Raw genomic sequence first — 20891 nt, forward strand, 5'->3', positions numbered from 1 at the left:
GAAACTAGGTGGGGGGCTTTGCCTCCCCCCGCACCGTCCTTACACCGCACTCACACACCCTTGCATACCAGGACCCAGGAGTGGCTGCTGGGGAAGTTCCCCAACTCTCCTGCTTCACTTCTGCCCTGTGGGCCCGGCAGTTATCCAAAGCACTTCCCGTGGGGCCCCGCACAGCTTGGTGGCCTCCGTGCATAAAGATGAGGCAGTGACCTCACACAGTGCTGACTACACTGTTCAGCGACTCCCTCAGTGCTCACAGCAACCCTGTGAGGCAGTGACTGCTATCAGCTCCACTTTCCAGATGGGAAAACTGAGGCACAGAGAGGTTAAGTGCTTTGCTACTAATTGACGGGGCTGGGATTTGAACCCAAGCGACCTGGCTCGTGCTCTCGACCGCTCCATGCCATTCCTGGCTTCAGGAGACCTGGGCCAGCCCAGGGAGAGGTTAGTCTCTGCTTGGGTTCTGACCCTCCCGACACTGTGTGTGGCCCTGGGCAGGTCACATAACTTCTCTAGACATCTCAGTTTCCTCAACTGTAGCATGGGGCTGATAACAGTCCCCTCCCCAGAGGATTCCTGTGTGGATTCAAGGAGCTACGACTGAAAGGGCTAAGACCCAGCCAGGGCCAGCACACGGGGTCCAGCCATTAGTAGTCATAGTCCGGGGAATGATGTCCCGACACATTTAATCTTTTAGGAATCATGAAGTGGGCAGCTAAGTTTTTTTTAAACTGAGGCTTTGGGATACACACAGACACAAAGCGTCATACCAGCCTGGGTGGGGAGCAGGGCAGGGAGGAAGGAGATAAAGATAAGGATGCTCCAGTCACAGGCCAGACAGGCGGGGACAGGAAGGCCATGGCAGCCAGCGACTGACCCAGCCCCATCACAGCTCCCCTCGTGGCTGGGCCTGGGGGCTGAGGCAGCCGCCGCCGGGTGTCCCCGTCCTTCTCTTCACACCCAGTGGGATGCAGGGAGCCCCCGGCTCTGCACGTCCCCGCAGCAAGGCAACAACTCCCTAGAGCTGTCAGGGGCTCTGGCTAGAGATCCCGTCTCAGTCACAGACCCTGGCTCCTCCCTGGTCGTTTCACAGAATGAGGCCAATGAGAATAAACCTAAAAGATCTGGCTCCTCCCGGGTGGGGGCGCTTGGCATCCCCATCACTGGGGTGGTTGCAAGGGGAAGGTCACTGGTGCTGACCGCTCCTGGGGTAGTGGATGAAACCAAGTCCAGCCCTCCCTGCTCCTCCAAAGCAAACACCTCCAGGGCCAGGAGGTGTCCCGCTCTGGTGTGACGCCGAGCCCCAGGGAAGTCAGGTGGGAGACTGGCCAGTGACCCAAGGACAGCCAAGCATACGGCCTGCGCCGCCCTGATCCCTCCATCTCAAATCTATCGGTGCACTGCTGGGCCAGAGCTGCCACCATCATGGGAAGAAGAAAAAGAAAAAGAAGAAAGAAAACAAAGGCCAGCTCCATCTTCAAAGCTGCTGCCTCCCTCTGCCGAGGTCCTGGCTGGAGATGCAAGCTGGCCAGGCTTATCGAAACCAAACTTCAAGTTCAAAGGGAAGTTATCAGAAAACCACCTTCAGGTTCAATGTTGCTTTTCAAGTTCCACTTGATAAAACCCAAAGAAAAGAAACCTCTGTCCCTGCTCTCTCCTTCTCTGGACCACCCCTCCCCCTGACACCCAAACAGCCCGGTCCTTCCTCAGGTCCTCCCCTCCTGCCTTCCTTTCTCCTCTCCCAGGAAGGAGAGGGACATCCCCTCCATCCCTTATCCTCATCGTATGTCCTCTCCAAAGACCGGGGCTTTGTCCTTTCTTCACCAGGGGGGTCCGATCCCTCATCCCACCCTAGCTCAGAAAACCACCTGGACACCCAGCCGGGGCCGCTTCCCAGCATGGGGACAGGTACAGCCGGGTAGTAGGTCTGCAAGCCATCTGCCCTGGGGCCTGGGGGCCAGGAACAGTCAGCGCCCCTTTGTCCCCACCAAAGAAAGTCTTTCTCTCTTTCACTCTCCCCTGCCCAGCGGCCAGAAGAGGTGGCAGATAACCAATCAGCAAGCCATGCAGACCCAATGCCAGAGGCCTGGGCTGGGACTCAGGGACCCTGCTTCTCCATCCACACAACCCACTGAAACCAAACAACGAAAACCTGCCACCTGCCCCAGCCACCCCTGTGCAGAACAAATCGTCCTCCCTCCGTGCATCCGTCCTCGGGCACATGGGCAGGTGGGAGAAGGGTGAGTGGGGCTCGCCACAGGCTGCCTGGGTTCAATCAACTGGAGATATTTTTGTCAAGATGGGTTTTAGCACCAGAGTCCAAGCGCATTCCCTGTCTCCTATTCCTGTTCAGCCCAGCAGGTTTCCCACCCCCCGCCCCCAGAGGTGATCTTTTGCGGGGCATAGTTTCAGGGGAACTCTGATCACTCTTCAATTGCAACAGTAACAACACTGCTAATTTGAAAGCAGAAAGGAAAGCCGTGCAAGGGGTAGGAGAAAAAGGAAGGGAAGGGACAGAGAGAGGAGGAACCAAAGCCTTTCACTTGCCTATGAAGCACCCTTGGTGACCTAGAGCAGGGGTTGGCAAACTACAGCCCGAGAGGCAAGCCAACCCACCGCCTGTTTTTGTAAATAAAGTTTTACTGGGACACAGAGACACTCACATCCATTGTCTATGGTGAAGCAGAGTTGAGTAACTGCAACATAGACTCTAATGCCCACAAAGCCTAAAACATGTACTTTCCCAGCCCTTTACAGTAAAGCATGTGGACTGTGCCTTAGGTTAAGTGCAGCTCTGCACACCTACGAGGATACATCCTTGATAGGTATGGTGCAGGCTTCGCCTGCTGCTCACTGCTTGACTGGAAATCCTTGTGCAGTCCACAACCTGCCCAACCATACACAGTAGCCATGGAAGAAAGGAAACGTCACCTCTGCTTTCTTAAAACCAGGTCTCAGCTCAAACAAGTCTGGGGCAGCGTGTGGAGCTCCTTCTCTTTGGAAGCTGTTCCCTATCCCTCCTCTCACCATGGCCACAGCCACGAGGAGCCAGCCGGCCGTCTGTGTTTACCAGATGATGGCTCTGTCCCACATTAGCTCCCAACCTGGCATCTCTCCACCCCTAGCAACTGCCAGATTAAATGCATTACTTGACCATCTTCACCCGGCTCCCTTTGATGTTCCCTTCTCAAGCTTCAAAATACCTTTTGGAGGGAGATCAGACAGCATTAAACAGAATTACTAATTAATTAAGCAAAGTTAAATTTTAAACACTGTTTGTTGTGTTAGCCAAAAGCCTGAACAGAACAGACTTTTTTCCTCCGCTGAGATCAAAGACAGTCTCTTCCCTCTCCCCTCCCCCAGTTTAAAAAAAGGGGTGGGGGTGGGGCGGAAGAGAGAGAGAAAGAGGAGAGTGCTTGAGCACCGAGGAGAGTAGGAAATGCCGGAATGGGCGCAACTCTGATCATGGGTCCCTGACACCCACCCAGGGACCTAATGGGAGGCATCTGAGGCTTATTTGGGACTTCACGCTGGGACAGCCACGGTCACTTTCTCGGGACTGTTTAGCAGTGACCCAGGGAGCAGGACGGCATAGCCCACCCAGCCTGAGCTGTTGACAGCTGGCGCCGCCCAAGCATGAGAAGAAGAAGGGCTGTGAAATGAAACAGATCCAGCCTCCTGAGGCCCCACCCTCCTGAGCAGGAGGAGCGCCCCAGGGTTCTTCCCCCCCTGGTCTTGGGGTCAGGGTCATTTGGGGTCATTGGGAGACCGGCTCTGAGAAGCCGGCTGTGCACGGTACAACTCTAGGGGGCGCTGTTCATAGGCCGGACATCCTAGATTTGTGTATTGCTTGTGACCGTTTTCGGACAGATGGCAGAAAGACGTCTGGAGGAGGGGCCCCTTTTTCCAATTTGTACAGATGCATTTGTTGCTAGCAGAGGGCTGTCTAAACCCATTCAGTCTGCAGTCCTATCTGGGATCTCCTGATGGCTTCACGGGAGCCGGTCACATCCACGCAGGCAGAATGCAAGTTTCTCGAGAGAGCTGGCTCTGCTAGCTGCTGCCTCCTGGGCTGCCCACAGTGCCTAGCACGTACCGTACGTGCACAGAGCAGATATTCCATTCCAGCGAGGTCCACTGCAGCAAACCCCACCCACAGGTGGACGGAAGGCAGGCTGCATAACAAACACCATGAATCTGGTGTGATTGAGACTGTGAACTGGCATGGGAAAGGGGGTGGTTTAAAGGGGGTAGGTCTGTTCCTGAATCCCAGATGTCGGCTAAAATCCAAACCCTGGATGATATCAGCCAATGCCAGCTTATTTTAACACAATCCAGAAAGGCCTGGTTGATATTAAACTTTGGAAGAAGAGACAAATTTGAAACATGTATGATTAAATCAGCCCCACCAAAGACCAGAAATTACTAACGCTGAAATGCCAGGTGCACACCTCTCTTAGCCTGGTTACCTGGCAAGTTCTTCTCGGTTGATACAATGTAAGTAAGATTTAACACAAGCCAGAGCTTGGACCCTGGCCTTAATGTAGCCACAGGCCTTTCTCAATTGTCCACGTGCAGATTATCTGCCACAAATATTTTAGGCTCAGGGTGGCTTGCCAGGATGTTTCTGACTCCCCAACCCTCCGAAAGCAGCTGTTAGAGGGAATGCAGATGAATTTTAATATTAGCCTATGCCAAATATAATTAGGAGGGTAAATCTACTGCCAGTAAAAAGAGAAAGATATCATATGTGCATTCCAGGCCAAATGGTTTCTTGCATTATCTGCATGAGGCTCTCCTCGGGGAACGAGGGTCTAGACATACACAAATCTATTTGTCCCTGCACACGACAGCGGGCTGTACGTGGAAGCTGGTAAAGTTAGTGGGTGCACACGTTATTCCATTAAGTCCTCCTAATAGCACCATGCGGGGTGTGTTACCGTTTGCATTTTACAAGAGGGAACGAAGTGTAAAAAGCAAACTTGATTGAGCCATTTCCCCGCTGCTGTCTCTCAGCCCCATCTCTCCACCGAGCTGCTTTTCCCCACCAAGAGCACACTCTTTCTGTCTCTCCAATGCCTGTCCACCTTTCAGGTCTTCACTGTAAATGTCCCTACCTCTGAGAAGAAATGCCCTCATGCCCTCAGGGGGCTAGGTTAGACTTCCCTGCTCAGTGATCCCCGCTTATACTCTCATTATCATTATTCATTTGACCGAATACTCCTGCTGCAGCTCCAACATACATTACGGTGCCTGTCACCCTACGTAGAAGTGTCTCATCGTCATCATCATCAAAATGAAACAACAGGAAGCAGCACAATCAGGATGTGAACGCAGACGGTGTAGGAACAGAAAACTAAAATCCCAGTTTCCTGCCTCCCCAGCCACTGTTCTCTCCATTCTGTCACCCAACAATAGTGAACACCTGTTCCTGCCTGTCCCACAACCATTCTCCCCTTCTGATAATAGCATCTGGGTTTTCTCTAGGGGGCCACCCCTCCCCCATCTCAATCCATCTGGTTTACCAGGGGCCGATCCCACTCCGAGCTTCCAGGAGGCGCCCAGCGCCCAGACCCGACCAGCTTATTTCATCCTGATGGCCCTGTGACTTAGCTCAGTGGCAAAGGACGGTTCATCGTGGAGCTAAGGAAGCTAGAGCTCCTGGGCCTCTCGCTTGCACGGGCCTCTTCCAAGTTGGAATGTGTTGACATTGGTTGGTTGGTTGGTTTTGTGGCACTTTCAAAATTAGATATTTTATCCTCAATCGGTTAAGAACACTGTTTCTTCCCATTCTGACTTCCCACACGTCCCCTTGTGTCACATGGTATTGGAGTGAACACGAGCATTTCTGGAATCACGCTAAGGGGAGGGTGAGTTGGGGATATATTTATTTAGGTTTAGTGGGAAATATATTGTAAACAGTAATATATAAATACATATATTTGTATATAACTGGTTCATAGTTATGAAAGAGAAGCATGTCTTCTTTTTCTTAAAGAAGACCCCACCAAACTGGATAAGCTTGGGTCCCACAAAATCTATACCTACTTTGTCCAGTAAAGTAAGAATCAAACTTCTGCAAGAAATAATGGACTTGGGAGCTCTCTTTCACCTGCGATAGCTCAGCTTGTAGGATGTGAGCACCCAGATCAGGGTAGTCATCTTGGCCACCTTAGTGGGAGAGACTAACAGAGGGCAGAGGGAGAGATGATGGAGGGAGAGAGGATGAACTACGTGTGTGTATGTGTGTGTGTTTTGATGACATGGTTTGAGCTCCTGGATCCAACCAGCCCTTCTTAGGCAAGATCTACTCCAGAGTTTTTCAATTTCATGAGGCAGATCTTAAGCGAGTTTGGGTTGCATATCCAAAAGAACCCAAAGAATCCTGACTTAACTATCCATCACTTGGAGCCCTTGCTTTTCAGGAGAAACAAAACCAACAACAACATATAATTGACCCAGTGCAATACTCTCGAAGCTGGTTTCTGGCAGTTTCCACCAGCAGGTGTCTACCCCTTCCTGGGTTTTTTTCTCCTCACTCCTGCTTCCCCAGGTTACATTTTTCTGTAAGTAGATTTTATTTAAGGGCCAGTTGTGACTGAGGGGAAAGAAGAAAGGGGAAAAAAAAAAAAACCCTTCCCAACAAATAGCATTCTGGCCTTTTTTTCTCATCAGAGCATAAGGTTGATGGCCACTCTGCTTTGAGGTTTGAATAGGATTGAGACGAAACATCTGTTGGGGGAAGGAGGGGGAAACGCCGGGAGAGGGAGAGGGAAAGGGAAAAAAGCCTTCTTTGGGCTAAAAATATCATGTCCCTTCCACTCTCCCCCATCCCCGCCCAAGTTAAAACATGTGATGAAATTCAACTTTTAAAATCTAACCCCGAGCTACTTGAAACTATGAAAGCCTCCTCGGTATCTGACACCAGTCAGAATTTCCACTGTTCAAGCTGAGCTTTTATGAAGAACAGACTTGAGAGAAACTGCTGTCGCGGCTGAAGCCCGGGCTTCTGGGGGGACTGCACTGGAGTGGAGTCTGGGCGACTGACACTCACCGGCAGGACAGGCTCTGAACTGAGGGAGAGAAGCCAGCGGGGTGTGGCCTGCCTGCCCCCTCTGTCTGGGGGTCCCTGCTGCTCTGCAGTGAACTCCCCTTCCTTCCAGACTTATGGGAACCACCGGCCAGCCCCACCAATTGACCATCCTCACCCAGGACTCCCACGGAGCTATCTGTGGCCACTTCCTGAGAAGTCCTCACTCTCTCCCTCTCTCTCTCTGTCTCTGTCTCTCTCTCTCTTTTCCCCAAATGATCCCTGAACTCTAGACTCGGTGTCCAACTGTCTACTCAGCATCCCTACCTGCCTGTCAAACAGGCATCTTGAAACTGACATATCCAGAAACGAAAGCCTTGACTGTCACCTGCCAATACCTCCACCGCAGAAGTACCAGCAACATTTCCTTAGTTCCTTAAGCCAAAACTCTAAGGTGTGCCCGGGATCCCTTTCTTTCCCCCGCCCCCGACCGTCCACCTCCTGTCTCCCAGCCCTCCCCCCTCTCCCCCACACCCATCCACTTCTCTCCAGCCCCTCAGCCCCAGGCTAGGCCAAGGCCATCACCTCTCCCCTGCACTATCGCAATCACCTCCTGTTTTCATTGCTTCCTTCCTTCCTCGGAATGACCCAACCTTCCCAGAAGCCACAATTAACTGGTGAAAATGGAAGTCAGAATCTGACACTCTCCTACCTCAAACTTTCCCACAGTTTCTCTCCAAAAGCAGCGTGAAACCCAAGCCCGTGGCCCCATGCTCATCCCCCAGGTCTCCTGCTGCCACATGGGCCTCCCCTCTGTGCTCCCCTAAACCCCACGTTCCTCCCATCTGGGGTTCGGCTCACCCTTCACATCCTCCCATGGCGGCTCGTTCCTGGTACCTGCATGTCCGCTGAAATGTCACCTCCTCAGAGAGGCCTGTCACACTCCACCCTTCCCTGGGTGTCACCTCTTCCCAGAGCGCCACTCCCAGAGCCTTGTGTGCTCACTCCCTGGCTTATTTATCCACTACCCTGCCTCCTCCATGTTGACACCCTGACAGCAAGGTCCGCCGACCTCGTGGGTGGCTCGAACCCAGAGCCCAGCAAGGCCCCACACCTGCAGCAGGTACTCAGTAAATACTTGCTGAGTGAGGAAGAGACTGTCCTCAGTCTGCTGTGTGACCTTGGACAGGTCACATCCCCTCTCTGGGCCTCAGATTTCTTACCGCAAAGGAAGGGGACTAACGGCCTCCCAAGGGCTCCTCTGCTCTGTGAATGGTTGACATCTCATGCCTGGGAGCCTGGATGGACTGAAGGGGGGCACATGGGGCCTGCCTGGGGGCCTGCCTCCAGTGACTTCACGGTGTTGGCTTCATTCTTCTTGTGAGCACAGTCGTGACGTCCTCCACTGACAATTTTTCAACTTTACGATGGTGCAAAAATGATACACAATCAGTAGAAACTGTACTCCGCATTTCAAAGCTGGATCCTTTCCCGCGCCGGCGATACGCGCAGTCGACCCCTCTTGTGATGCTGGGCAGCAGCAGTGGGTCCCAGGTCCCAGTCAGCCACACGATCACAAGGGTCAGTAATCCATACACGTACAACCATTCTGTACCCAGACAGCCATTCCGTCTTTCACTTCCAGTACAGCATTCAATAAAGGACAGGAGCTATTCAAGACTTGATTATAAATAGGTTTTGTGTTAGATGATTTTGCCCAAGTGTAGGCTAATGTAAAGTGGGCAAGGCTAAGCTATGACGTTCGGTAGGTGAGCTGTACGCAATGCACTTTCGACTAACGATATTTTCAACTGACAATGGGTTTATTGGGGCATAATCCCATCGTAAGTCAAGGAAGATCTGTATTTATTGAGCACTTACGGCATGCCAGGCTATGTTGCACACTGAGAGTGATAGGAGACACTCAGAGAGTCTAATAGGATTAAAGAAGCTTTGAAAATAGGCCTTCTTTGATCTGGACTAGTAAATAATTACAAACACCAGTTGGCTCCCCCTCAAGAAAGAGGAACCCACGAGACAAGAGTCAGGACAGCTCACAGACACGGGCATACTCTGAACCAGGGCTGTTCTCGGGGCTTACATAACCTCGCCATCTGCACAGGAACTCTGAGGAAGGAATACTATGACTGCCCCCAACAAGAAACTGAAGCACAGAGAAGTTAAGTGACTCTCCCAAGGTCACACAGTGAGTGGTGGTAAAGCCAGGCTGGATCTGGGGTCTGACTTCAGAATAAAGGGAGAAGGGTGCCTCTCATGCACTCCGATGGGGTTGCAGGAAGACAAAGTTCGAGCCATGCAGACGGGGACAGGCCCTGGACTCACAGTGGGGCTGCTCAGCCGTCCGGGTCTCAGTCCCAACACCACTGCTCTGCTCGGCAGGACCACGGCCAGAGAAGCAGAGACCCCACGGACTCTGCCAGGCGAAACCCGGCTTGGGCCAAATGGAGGCCTGCCTGGCAGCAGCCCTGGGAGCCTGGAGGGAGGGCCTGGCCTCCGTGGGAAGGGCCGCCTGACTCAGGGGCTTTTGCTCCTTAATGCAGGCAGGACTGGGTTCTGTGGAGTCAACTTTCTATGGAAGATGCCAAGCTGGTTGCACTCTGCCCGCTGTCCCCTCCAAGCGAAGAGGTCAACAGACAAGAAACAGCCACGATACTGACACTCAGAGGGCAGAGGCTGAGGGTGAGAGCGCTAAGACGCTGGAGAGAAGGGGCCTGCGACCAGGTCTCTCCCTCCTGACGGGAACAGTACTTCAGTCTTTGCTGGGTCGGGAGGACACCCCCAGACACAGGGCTTCCCGGATGCCTGACACCAATGTCCACCTCGGGCCACAAGCCACAGGCTGCCACCACCTGTCGTCCTGCCCAACTGGGGAGGTGGGGACGTCGGGTGGGCACTGGAGTGAAGTGTGGGATGACCCTCCCCAGTCCTCAGCGCCCTGCTGGGTCAGCAGAGGTAGGTCCCTCTGGCCACCCCGCCACCCCCCCAGCTCCCAAGCCGCGGGTCCCGCCCTCCACACCCGGCCAGCTCTGGAGCGCGGGACTTTTCATGCTTACTTTGTTCTCTGCACAGTTCAAAAGGAGCTCACAGCCCCAGCCCTAGCTCCAAGCCCAGCCTTAATCTCCCATCCCGTGAGCTCCCAGCTGGCCAGTTAAGGCAGTTAAGACGCTGGATTAGGGCCGGCTTTACATAACAACGCAGGAGCTAAAGCCATCCTCCCCTGGGATGGCTAAAAGACTTCTTTTTATCTTCACGCCTCAGATGGCCTTTTTTTCCCTTAACAGCCCTCCAGCCAGCCAAGAGGCAATGAACTTGGCCGACAGGAAGACAAAGAAGAGATTCAGGATTCAGCTTGCTCTCCCTTGGCCCGAGGCACAGAGGGATGCCCACAGCCCCAGCTCCAGGCCAGGTGGACGCTTCTCCGTGGCCAGACTCGGCAGAGCTACTCTCACCAGGCCTAGCCGTGGGGTGGCCTGCCGTCCACAGCCATGTCCTTCATCCTGGGGCGGGAGGGGGCGCCTCGGACCTGGCGCCAACGGTGGCCGGAGAACCACAGACGGTCACTGGGGCCAGCATCACCTCCAAGGAGTCTCAGGGGCCACACAGGCAGGCCCAGAGCAGTCCCACCCTACTGCTTTATTTACACTATTTTCACTTTTTAATTCTGTTATTAGTCTTTCATTTCAAAGGAATATATGATCACATTCTTCTCGTAAAACTTAAAACGTGAATTACAGTTAATACTACAATCCTCTGACCACGCTTTCCAATTTTAGTCTCTTCCTCCCCTGTCCAGAAGGAACTACTGTTTCTGTCCGTCTAGACCTCTAGCTACACAACAGTATACATACATATGTGGTATACATTCATATATACAAGGAAATACAGAGTATTGTCTGGTACCGTTTTTTACATAAAAGATAACATACTGAATATAACACACCGCATCTCTCGGCAACCTGGTCTGTCTTACTTTTGTGCTTCTGTGTAAGCTTTTGTTTGAAGAAAAGGGCTGGAAACTTGACCACCAGCAACCTGATCTAACCCCTCAGTTGGGAAACTGAGTCAGGCTAGTGGCTCCCAACCCCTCCCCTCGTCAGTGGTGGCACTGATGTGCCTGGACACCATGAGTGATTGGCAAGGTGCCCAGGCTGCCCTCAAAGCTCGACCTGCAGCTGGTGGGCCGTAGGGACAGACCAAGTGCCACCAATCTCCGCACTTTGCCCCGACAGGAGCTGGGACCCTCGGGCACCTCCTATTTATCCCCCATCCATCAACCAATGTTTGTAAGTACCACCCCACCACAGTTCATCCTTCCTGCAAGGTGCCCACGTCCTCTGAGCAGCAACAGAGTCCACATCCCCACGCATCGTGTCACAGAGGGCGAAGGGGCCCCAAGAGGGAGGGGCCTGGCCAAGAGCCACAGCAAGTCACTGCAGGAGCGGGCAGGGGAGCCAGGTCTATGGGCTCCTAGGCCAAGTGCTCTTCCTACTTCATTACAACAGGGCATGCTCTGCACAGAGAGATCAAAGAAAGCAGGGAGAGGTGGATTCTGTGGGCAGGCCGTTTCATGTCTGCAGGGAAAGATGCCTCATGTGAAATCAATTACATGATTTCAGACTGAGCCTCAGTGGCCAGAGAGGTGCCTCATTTGGGGTAGTGACCAGGGACCCAATAAATGATGAAGAGATAGACAGATGGTGAGATAGGTGGATGGCAACTGGAGGATGGTTAAATGGGTTAAGGAATGAGTGATGGATGACGAAGAGATGGGCAGAGGATGGATTATGGGTGGCTAGGTGATAGATAAAGGCTGGCCAGCTGATGGATGGGTGACAAAAGAGTATGTAGATGAATGAATAGGCAGTGATGGCTGGGTGATACGGGGAGCAACAAACGGATGGATGAGTGCTGGATGGGGTAGGTCATGGATTATTGGGTGGGTGATGAGTGAGTGATGGGTAGATGAATGGATACATAGATGAGTGGACAGGTGGGTGCTTGGATAGATAGTGAATAGGTGGTGGATGGAATAGATGGAAGGATGAATGAACAAGAGGATGAACTTGCTAAGTTACCAGGTGAATGAGCAAATGAATAGAAAATGGAATGAGTGCTGAAGCCCACGTAATCAATATCTGGGGTCACCTCAGCCTCCAGACCCTACATCCTGCAGACCTTTACCTGACTGCCCAGATCTACTCTAGGTACCAAGCCCCAGCGTCTTTCCATGGAGCTGAGGATAATAGCTGAGGCTCGGGGGAGCCCAGGGCACAATGAGAATCAAAGCCACTGAATCCCTGAGTGTAGCCACCAGATCCACAGGCAAACATCCTCAAGGGAAACACCCCAGAGCCTGGACAGAGCTGTCTGTTCCCCTTCTCTTCAGGACCTGCTCGAATTTAAGCAAAGCCTGAGAGATATCTGGGTCTCCAGCCAGCCTCCAGCTCCCGGGCTACTGAATGAATCTCTCAAAATAGCGCTTCTCAAAGTACAATGAGCATACAAGTTATCTGGGGAGCCTACTGCAGGGCAGACTGGATTCAGTAGCCTGGGTGGAGCCAGGGATTCTACATTTATCACAGCTCTCAGGCCCCACGTGGCCACAGTCCTCAGGTCTGGCCCAGGCTCTGCTCCAGAACCTCCCGGCACAGTCTCCTCTCCTGTCAAGGCCCTACAAGCCCTCCAAGGCCTAGATTCCCCCCAGAGACCCCTGGGCCCCCAGCTCTCCTAACAGCTGCCTGTCCTGGTCCCAGCAGAGAGGGCTTTACTGTCATAAGGCTGTCCCAGTTCGGTGATGCTCTCCTCTGATTCAGAGTAAAAAAGGGAAACGCTATCCCTTTCAGCAAATGCTTTCCGATCCCATCCGGTCCTTTCACCAGCTCAGGGAATCAGGCAGGAAAAGGCCCTCATTCCCATTCTACAAACATGGAAACTTGGGCTCCGAAAGGGTACATGGCTTCCCAAAGTCAAATCAGCATGCCAGTGGCTGGCCGGCCCTCTGCTCGAGTGTCCTAATTCTTTCTACAATGCAGTGCTTCTCCTTGAAGAGAGAAAGGAGTGAGAGCTACAGAGGAGAGCGGGGAGGGGCTGGGGGTGTTCGTGCGTGTGCACATACCCGTGCTCCAGGTGAGTGACACAAGCAGAGAAACACAAGGGTTACTTCATGCAGTGCTCACTACATACCTAACTCTGCTTGAGGGGCCTATGAGTGGTCACTATGCTCACCTCCAACGGGGAAGCTGAGGTCAAACAACCCGTTCAAGACCCCACGGCTAACACGGAGCAGGGCCAGGATGTGAGCCTGGGTAGTCTGAATCCACTCCCGGAGTGGACCTACGAGATGCTACACGTTCCTCTTGCTTCTCACCCCACCTATTCCCAGCCCACCCCCACCGAGAGTCAGAGTCCTGTCCTCCTCCACCTGGTCTGCCGGTTTTCTGGAGGGTACTTGGGGCATGAGGTAGACCAGATGGCCCTTCCCCACCTCACTGCCTTTGGGAAGAAAACAATGGACTCCAATACCTTCTAACCGAAAGTCTTCCTCTTCCTCCTCGCTGAGCGTTTCTCTGAAAACTTCGCCCACGAGCTCCTACAGGAAGAAAAAGCAGGGATATTAAAGGAGTATTGGGGTCAGGTAGGAACCTGGCATCATTACGGCCAAGGTGGCATTGTGAACGTGTGTGTGGCTGGTCGCAAAGAAGCAGGGACCCTGTTCTGATTGGAATTTAGGTCAACTATGTAGATCCTATCACACTTGAAAAGTTAATCGCTGCACTACTTTCTAGGAACTAAGTTATTCTCAGCTTCTAGCCCGCCACAAAACATTGCACAGGACCACACTTCTCCCCCGGAAAGGGAGTTCCACCCTCCACCCTGGAAAAAGACAAAGATGAGATCAGAAAATGTCCCTCCTCTATCCCTCTGAGCCAACTTGATGGACTCGGGACCATAGCCACCCCTGTGGGTCCCAAGAAGAGACCTCAGTTTGGATCCTTCCTCTACCAGAGGGTCCCAGGTGGGCTGTCTTGGTGGGTTTATAACGAGGACCTGGTGTGCTATAGGGCAGGCTCCCTAACACAAACCCAAACTCTTCAGCACAATATCTAGAAAGCTATAGGCTCCGCCTCCAACTGACCTTCAATCACGCCTCCCGCATCTCCCCCAACACACGCACCTTCCAGCTACTGGCCTGCACACGCCTTGCCTTGGTCCCCAAGCATGAGTTAAAAATGTCCGGTATCTCATCCCATGTAGCAGAGCTGCTCCCAATCAGTGGTGAGGCTGCCACTCAGGTGTTGTCAGCCTGGCAAGGGAAGTTTGTTTGGTCCACAGGCTGGGAGGCTGGGAAATTTCTGGGATGGCAATAAAGGTCCCATCTATCTGACCCCACCCCAGCAGGACAACTCTAGGTACAGAGGAGAACAGACGAGCGCTTGTCAAACCGTCTTCTGTATTTATTGGTATTCTGCCAGGAGGAGTGAAGTGATCAAAAAAGACTGTTTTAAACAGAGGTAAACGAGACCCCTTACTGCAGGACTTACTATGGTAACGAATGCTGCGAGTATCTAAGTAGTAGCTTATGCTGCATCCCTCAGACCTATTTAGACCATGAAGTTTTGTTTTTCAAAAGCATCACATGGGATTTGCGTTCTGAGGAACCCACGCTGGGAAACGCTCCTCTTTGGGGGAGGAGCGATGAGGTCGGGCGGGGGGGGGGGGTGTCACACCGCTTGATCTTTTTTAATGCCCACAGGATGCTGTGGCAGTGCTTCTTGAACCACAAAAAGGCAAGCAATAAAAAAGCCCAAACTCAGCAGCTCTCACCAACTTCTCCTTTTGAAAAAGAAAGAAAAAAAGTATAAAGAAAAAGAAAAAACACCCTCTTCTTGAAAAATCAGAAGAAAAAAAACCCTGCACTGGAGATGCTTGAAAGAAAAACCAGAGCTCGCCTTGATTAACAAAAGAAAAACAATGCTTTGTATAGCTGATCTTATCAATTGGACACAGCTGGAGATAAGTCTCTCGCATGCATGTTTTTTAAAGATGAACAGCTAACGTTTTATGGATTAGAGATGGTTTTCTCTGTTCTCTTTCTTCTTTCAAATCGTTCTGGGGCATTACACACTCTTCCTTAGAGGTTGTTCAAATGTGGTCATTCAGACTCCTGGTGTCCCATGGACTTCAAAACCAGGCTGCTTTATTCCTCGAGTCAGGATGTCTTCTCTCTCCTCCTCTGCCAATTATTATAATCACCGAACACTTCCTGGGCTTGTAAACTGGCTGTTTGTGTTAACAGAGCTGGAGTTGACGGGGGAACTGGGAGACGGTGACAGGAAAGGGCCGCACTCGGCTGGCATCATTAGATGGCTGGGATGCCCCAGCAGCCAATTAGAGTCGATCTTTCATGCCAGAGGAAGACGGATGCCGCTTCCCTGGAAAGGCTGGCAGGCAGCGCTTCCTCACAGGAGCGGGCGACCATCTTCAAGGGAAACGACACACCTGATTGTGCTGGGGCCTTGTGGAGGCTGGGAGCCGGCGCTGACCTCTGTGCCACCCTGACCACTCCTGGCAAGGCCGACAGGACCCGTGAGGTGGAAACTTTTGGGCACCTGCATCTCTTTACTGGCACACTCAGAGGAGTTTAAAGACTCCAAATGTCACCAGCAGCAAAGCAGCCGTCTGGAAGCCCTATAACGATGCCTCGCGGTGTGTATAACACACCCACAGTCATCACTCTGATGACGGCTTCAGTGCTCTCTGAGAAGAACTGTCAGCTGAGAGGACCCAGCTCTCTGACATATTAAAGATATGTCTCTGCATATTAAAGCAGAGTTCTGGCAAGTTCTGGGGTCGGTCTCTTCCCGGTAAACCTTACCCTGCTCTGTATAACAGATCGAAGGGCCCTCAGCACCGTGGTCCGCTGACACACAGTGCAGCGCAGGTGCCCAACTCTGGCAAAAATTCATTTCCTCCACTGACCCAGACAGCCCGGGGCCTGAGGAGTGCCGTGTCTGTGGTCCTCAAGCTTTGAATCACTGCACCAGAGGCAACGTAAACTGTTGAGCCAGACACAGGATCACATCCTGGCTCCACTGCCGCCCTCGCCCTGGATGTGGCGCCAGCCACTGCCTTCTGCGAACCTCAATCTACTTACCTGTAAAATGGGCATATGGTGATAAACCACAACAATAAGAAGACAGCTGACACTTATTGTGCCTTTCCTATGCGCCGAGCACTTTATATTATCTCCCTTTATCATCATAGCAGCCCTGCTCTTTCCATCTCTCAAGGAACAGATGCTCAAAAAAATGATTTGCAACTTGTAAAGTGAGAGGTAGAATTGCTATTGTTTTTTTTTTTCTACAAAGAAAGTGCCCCGACCCTCAAGGAATGAGACAGGAAAATGATGCCAATGACAGTCACTTACATCACCAAGCACTCATGATGTATGAGGCACCGACCAACTGGAATCTTCACCAGAACCTCTGGAGAACAGGGTTCCCAATAGCCGTGGCTTTAAACAAGGAGGAACCTCCAAGAGGCCCGGCGACTGGCTCTGGGTCATCAGCAGAGCCAGGACTTGAGCCACCTCCTTCCAGTGCCTGGCCTGAGCTTGTACAGTGGAATCGGGGCTCCTGTGGGCATGGGGACAGAGGTGGCCAGGAGTCCTGCCACTTGCCAGGGACCAAGAATCACGCTTAAAGAAGTGCAAGAAAACAGCCCAGCCAGCAGCTCCAGTGGGTCAGGGGCCAAGTACTCCCATCTGTCCTGCAGGACTCAAAAGCCCCACGGCTCCTCCCCCGTAGATTTGAGACAGGGCCAAGAGTCAGCCGGGAGCCCTGCATGCAGGGTTTGGGGCCAGGCCTTCAGGACCATCCTGCAGGAAGGCACTTGTACCCCTCGACAGCCACGAGCCCCAGTGGGAACCCTAGCACGGAGGGTGCACGGCGTGGAACTGGCGTTGCTCAGACCTTGGTTCAAATTCCAGCTCTGCATCACAGAAGCCGGTCATCTGGGGGAAGGAGCTTTATCTCCAGCGTGCCTCAGTCTCCCCAGCTGTGCACAGGGATGAGAGCAGTCACACTGTCTCAGGGTGGGTGTGAAGATCGAGCAAGCCATTGCACGAAAAGTACTTAGCATTACAGCTGATACCACGATGGGGGCTCGACAGACAGTATTTACTGTTTATTACTCCGACTCTTATTGTCAAATGGCTACCAGAACGTTGCTGGGCAAAGCTCACCAGACCCAAAGTGCCCCTGCAGAAACCGAGAAACACGCTCTTCTCCTGCCTGGTGCACATTTCTAGCACTTTGCATTTAATCCCCAGGGCAGTCCTTTGAGGTAGAACCACTATTATCCCCACTTTACAGATGATGAAACTGAGGCACATACAGGTTAAGTGACTTGCCCAAGGTCACAGAGCTAGTAAGTGTCAGAGCCAAGATTGAAGGCAGGCTGCCTGGCTCCACTGCCCTATAGGAAGCCCACACTCGGGGCATGGTAGGCAGTCATCTCCCTTTGTCCACTCAGCCATCGCTCTGGCCCCCTGGTGCCAGGCCCCCTCTGCTCTGGCCTCCAGGACAGTCAGACTCAGCCTCTGCTCCGAATTCTCATCAAAGACTTTCCTGGATCCCCAGACCTTCTGCCCCACCCAGCCTGGTGCCAGGCTGCCTCCTGCCTAGTGGCCGGGCTTGGTGGCCTCTCAGGCCACAGGATCCGGACCTGCCTCCCTCCCAAGTCCCAGCACTGCCCTCCTCTGCCCCATGCTGGGCCCCAGGAAGAGAGGGCAGCTCCTCCGGGTGCCGAGAGTGCAGCCAGCACCAGCCCAGAGCCCAGAACTGCAGGCACAATGCCTTATAAGGCCTCCGGAGACGGGAACCCACATCAAAACAGGGCCTTGGGGAGCAGGCTGGAGTTCAGTTGGGGTTTTTCCTCTTTGTCTTTGAGACTTCATAACCCGGAGCTTAATATCTCTCCCCATTGCCTGCCCCAGCAGTTCTTTGTCAATCTTTCTGTTCTCTAAGAGCTAACAGATGTTAGTGCCACGGGGTTTCAAAGGAAACTCCTGGTGCCCACAGAACACGGCACAACTTATAGATTCCAAGAATGCACAGGGCTGGGACATGCCGGGGGAAGAGAAGGGTGGGAGGCACGACCCAGCCACCCTGTAACCCTTAGATCCAAGCAGTCTGCCCTGGACCTGATCCAGGAAATTCCTGGCGAGCTCCCTCTTCCCAGCACACTGCACAGAGGCAGCGTTCCTGGGGAACTGGCGCTGCTGTGGGCAGGGCCCTTGGAGAGCAAGCTCTGGCCGGTCAGGGCAGGGATGCTCCGTTCCCAGAACCCAGCCGGACCTGGGAGGCAGGCGCCTGCCTGCCCGCCCTTGGGAGCTGAGTGATAGCAGATGCTTTACTTAACCCCTCTGGGCCCCATTTTACTCTTCTATAAAACGGGGATTTCGATGTCAAAGAGAACTCCGTACGAAAGTGCAGACAAAATACCTAGGACGGTGTCTGATGCAAAGGTAGGAACACAAGCATGAACTTCTCTCCTCCTTCTGTAGCGCCCTACTCCTGCCACGTGCTCAGAAGAGCCTAACCCTAATACCCAGTGATTCAATGCCTCAGTGTCTACCCTGGGACAACACTCACACGTGGGCACCAGGGAGGCATGTTCAAGTTCAGTGATGTTGAGGGCAACGTTGTTCCTATCAACCCACAGTCAGAAACACGCTGAACACCCATCAAAGGAAAGTATGCTAGATCTACGCAGTGGAAAACCACATAGTGGCTCCAAAGAGTCAGGCAGACCCGTACACACTGACACACAGAGCCCACGCCACATGGAAGACACGCAGGGTATGATGCTATGTGCATACCCAAGAAAACACCAAACACACACATGTACCGTGAGATCACCCACTTCCCAATATCCCGTGGTACCCAACATCCATGGCTACCCCCAAGGAGGGGAAGGAGACGAGATGGAGGGAAATAGGAGTCACAAACTTCAACTTTATCAAAATTGTTGTAATTTTTAAGACAAGTATATTCATGTGTCACCTGGGTCATTAAAACCTGCTTTAACAAAACTGCACCCAATAACCCACTTGACAAAAAAGGGGACTGAAGATCAGCCAGGAGATTAAGTGGCTGGTCCAAGGTCACTTAAGGAGAGAAAAGTGGCAGGGCTGGGCTAGGCCCCCAGGCCCCGGGCTCCTTGTCTTGAGAAAGGGGCAGCAGGCCACGACGATTCTCGTGGTGCCCTCAAGCACAGACCTTCTGGGGCTCCAGCCCCCTCCCCCAGTAGGGGGCCGGCTCCTTCTCCTGGGCTACAGTCAGGAATCAAGAGTGAGAGGAAAACTGGGGCCGTCCACTTTCTGGGCTTCAATGTCCCCAACTCCAACATATGCCTCTAACTTGTGGGCCTTTTATACTTCTGCCCCTCAGAGCCTTCTCTGGCCTCCCAAGTCTGCTCTACCCGCAAGGGCGGGAGGAAGGGATAGAGGGTGCTGGCAGCAGCATTAGTGGGGGCTTCTGGGGGCCCTGGCTCCAGGGCTGGGGATTCCCTCCTCTCCAGGGATGGAAGGGAAACAGACTCACTCTTCCGGGACCTGATTTCAGCAGAACCCAGATCTCAAGGGGCAGCTTCCAAAGAGAAATGGTACCTCCTCTCAAATGAGCAAAATGGGGCAGAGCCCTCAGCCACTGCCCTGAGGACACCGCAGCCTCCCGTGGTCGCAGGTCACCCGTGGGCACTACAGGCCCAGCACCTGTCCCCCAGCATCCGCTAAGCTAAGTGGAGTCATCCCCGGGATCTTTCTCACGGGAGCTGGCGGGAAAGACGTCTTCTCTGGTGCCAAGGCTGCATCTAATCTCCTGTCCAGCTGTTGGAGAAGGCCCACCCCAGGAGAGAGCTCCCACAGGGACAGAGAGAGGCCAAGGCTGGGAGAGGGCGCTCGCTCACGGCCTCAGCCCCAGGCTTCTGTAACACGTAGGCTCCCCAAGGGCAGGGATCCGGGTCTGTTTTGCTCTAGGACAGTGCCTGATGCATAGTAGACAATAAATATCTGTTGGATGAATCCTGAGTCAGGCCCACCCTCACCGGCCTTTCCTGGGGAAGGACAGTTACAGAAGCCACTAAATTGCCCTCCTTGTTCACACCAATTCAGGTCACTTAGAGCCGGAAGCTCCAACCCCCAAAACCCCCAGCACGAAGCCACAGTCTCCTAAAACCCCAGCCCAAGATTCCCAGCCAAGCTTGGAAGCCAGAGGGAGGAAGCTGCCACCGCCTGCTTTGCTGCAGCACCTCCACGAGTGTCCCCAAGCCCAGCCCCACAGCGGGAGCCCAGCGAGCTGGGTGGAGGAGGGGAAGGCAGGCCCGCAGAGTTGGCCGGCGTGTTTGGCCCGCGAGGACCAGGTCTGCAGGACTCCAGGGATGTGCGGCAGTAATTAAAATTCCTCAGATTTCTCCCTGGCTGCTTTTAATCTGCTCGAGGTGTAATCCCTGGGCCCACATCCCAGGGACTCCAGCCTGAGCTTCCTTCCTGGACTTGAAGGATTGCTTCTCAGGAAGGTGGGCCGTGGGCAGGGAGTGGGACGGCGGGGAGGGCTTCTGACCCTTGGCGCCAGACTCTGGGGCCACCACATCCCCTTCCTCTGAGCCCCAGGTCCTAGACCCTACAGGGTACAAATAATCCCCAAAGATGGGTTTGTCCCGTCCTGGAGACACGGCCGGCCCCAGGCAGCAAAGAGCCAGCAAAGTCCACTCCCTGGGCTGTCACCCCAGCGAGCTGTCAGCATCCATAAGCCATCGTCCCAACTTCCCCCGGAACTGG

At 53.3% G+C, this 20891-nt stretch overlaps 1 protein-coding gene across 2 annotated transcripts in view; it reads right to left on the bottom strand.

Annotated features, from left to right (window-relative positions):
- NKD1 (NKD inhibitor of WNT signaling pathway 1) overlaps positions 1-20891 on the bottom strand; it is an 84812-nt gene that overhangs the window by 16006 nt on the left and 47915 nt on the right. For both annotated transcript variants that reach the window (XM_079906581.1, XM_079906580.1), the window contains one exon: positions 13574-13640. In XM_079906581.1, the coding sequence (XP_079762707.1) occupies positions 13574-13640 (67 nt within the window). The remainder of the gene's footprint in view (positions 1-13573; positions 13641-20891) is intronic.

The sequence above is a fragment of the Stenella coeruleoalba genome (assembly GCF_951394435.1).
Source record: "Stenella coeruleoalba genome assembly, chromosome: 20".
NCBI classification, from domain to species: domain Eukaryota; kingdom Metazoa; phylum Chordata; class Mammalia; order Artiodactyla; family Delphinidae; genus Stenella; species Stenella coeruleoalba.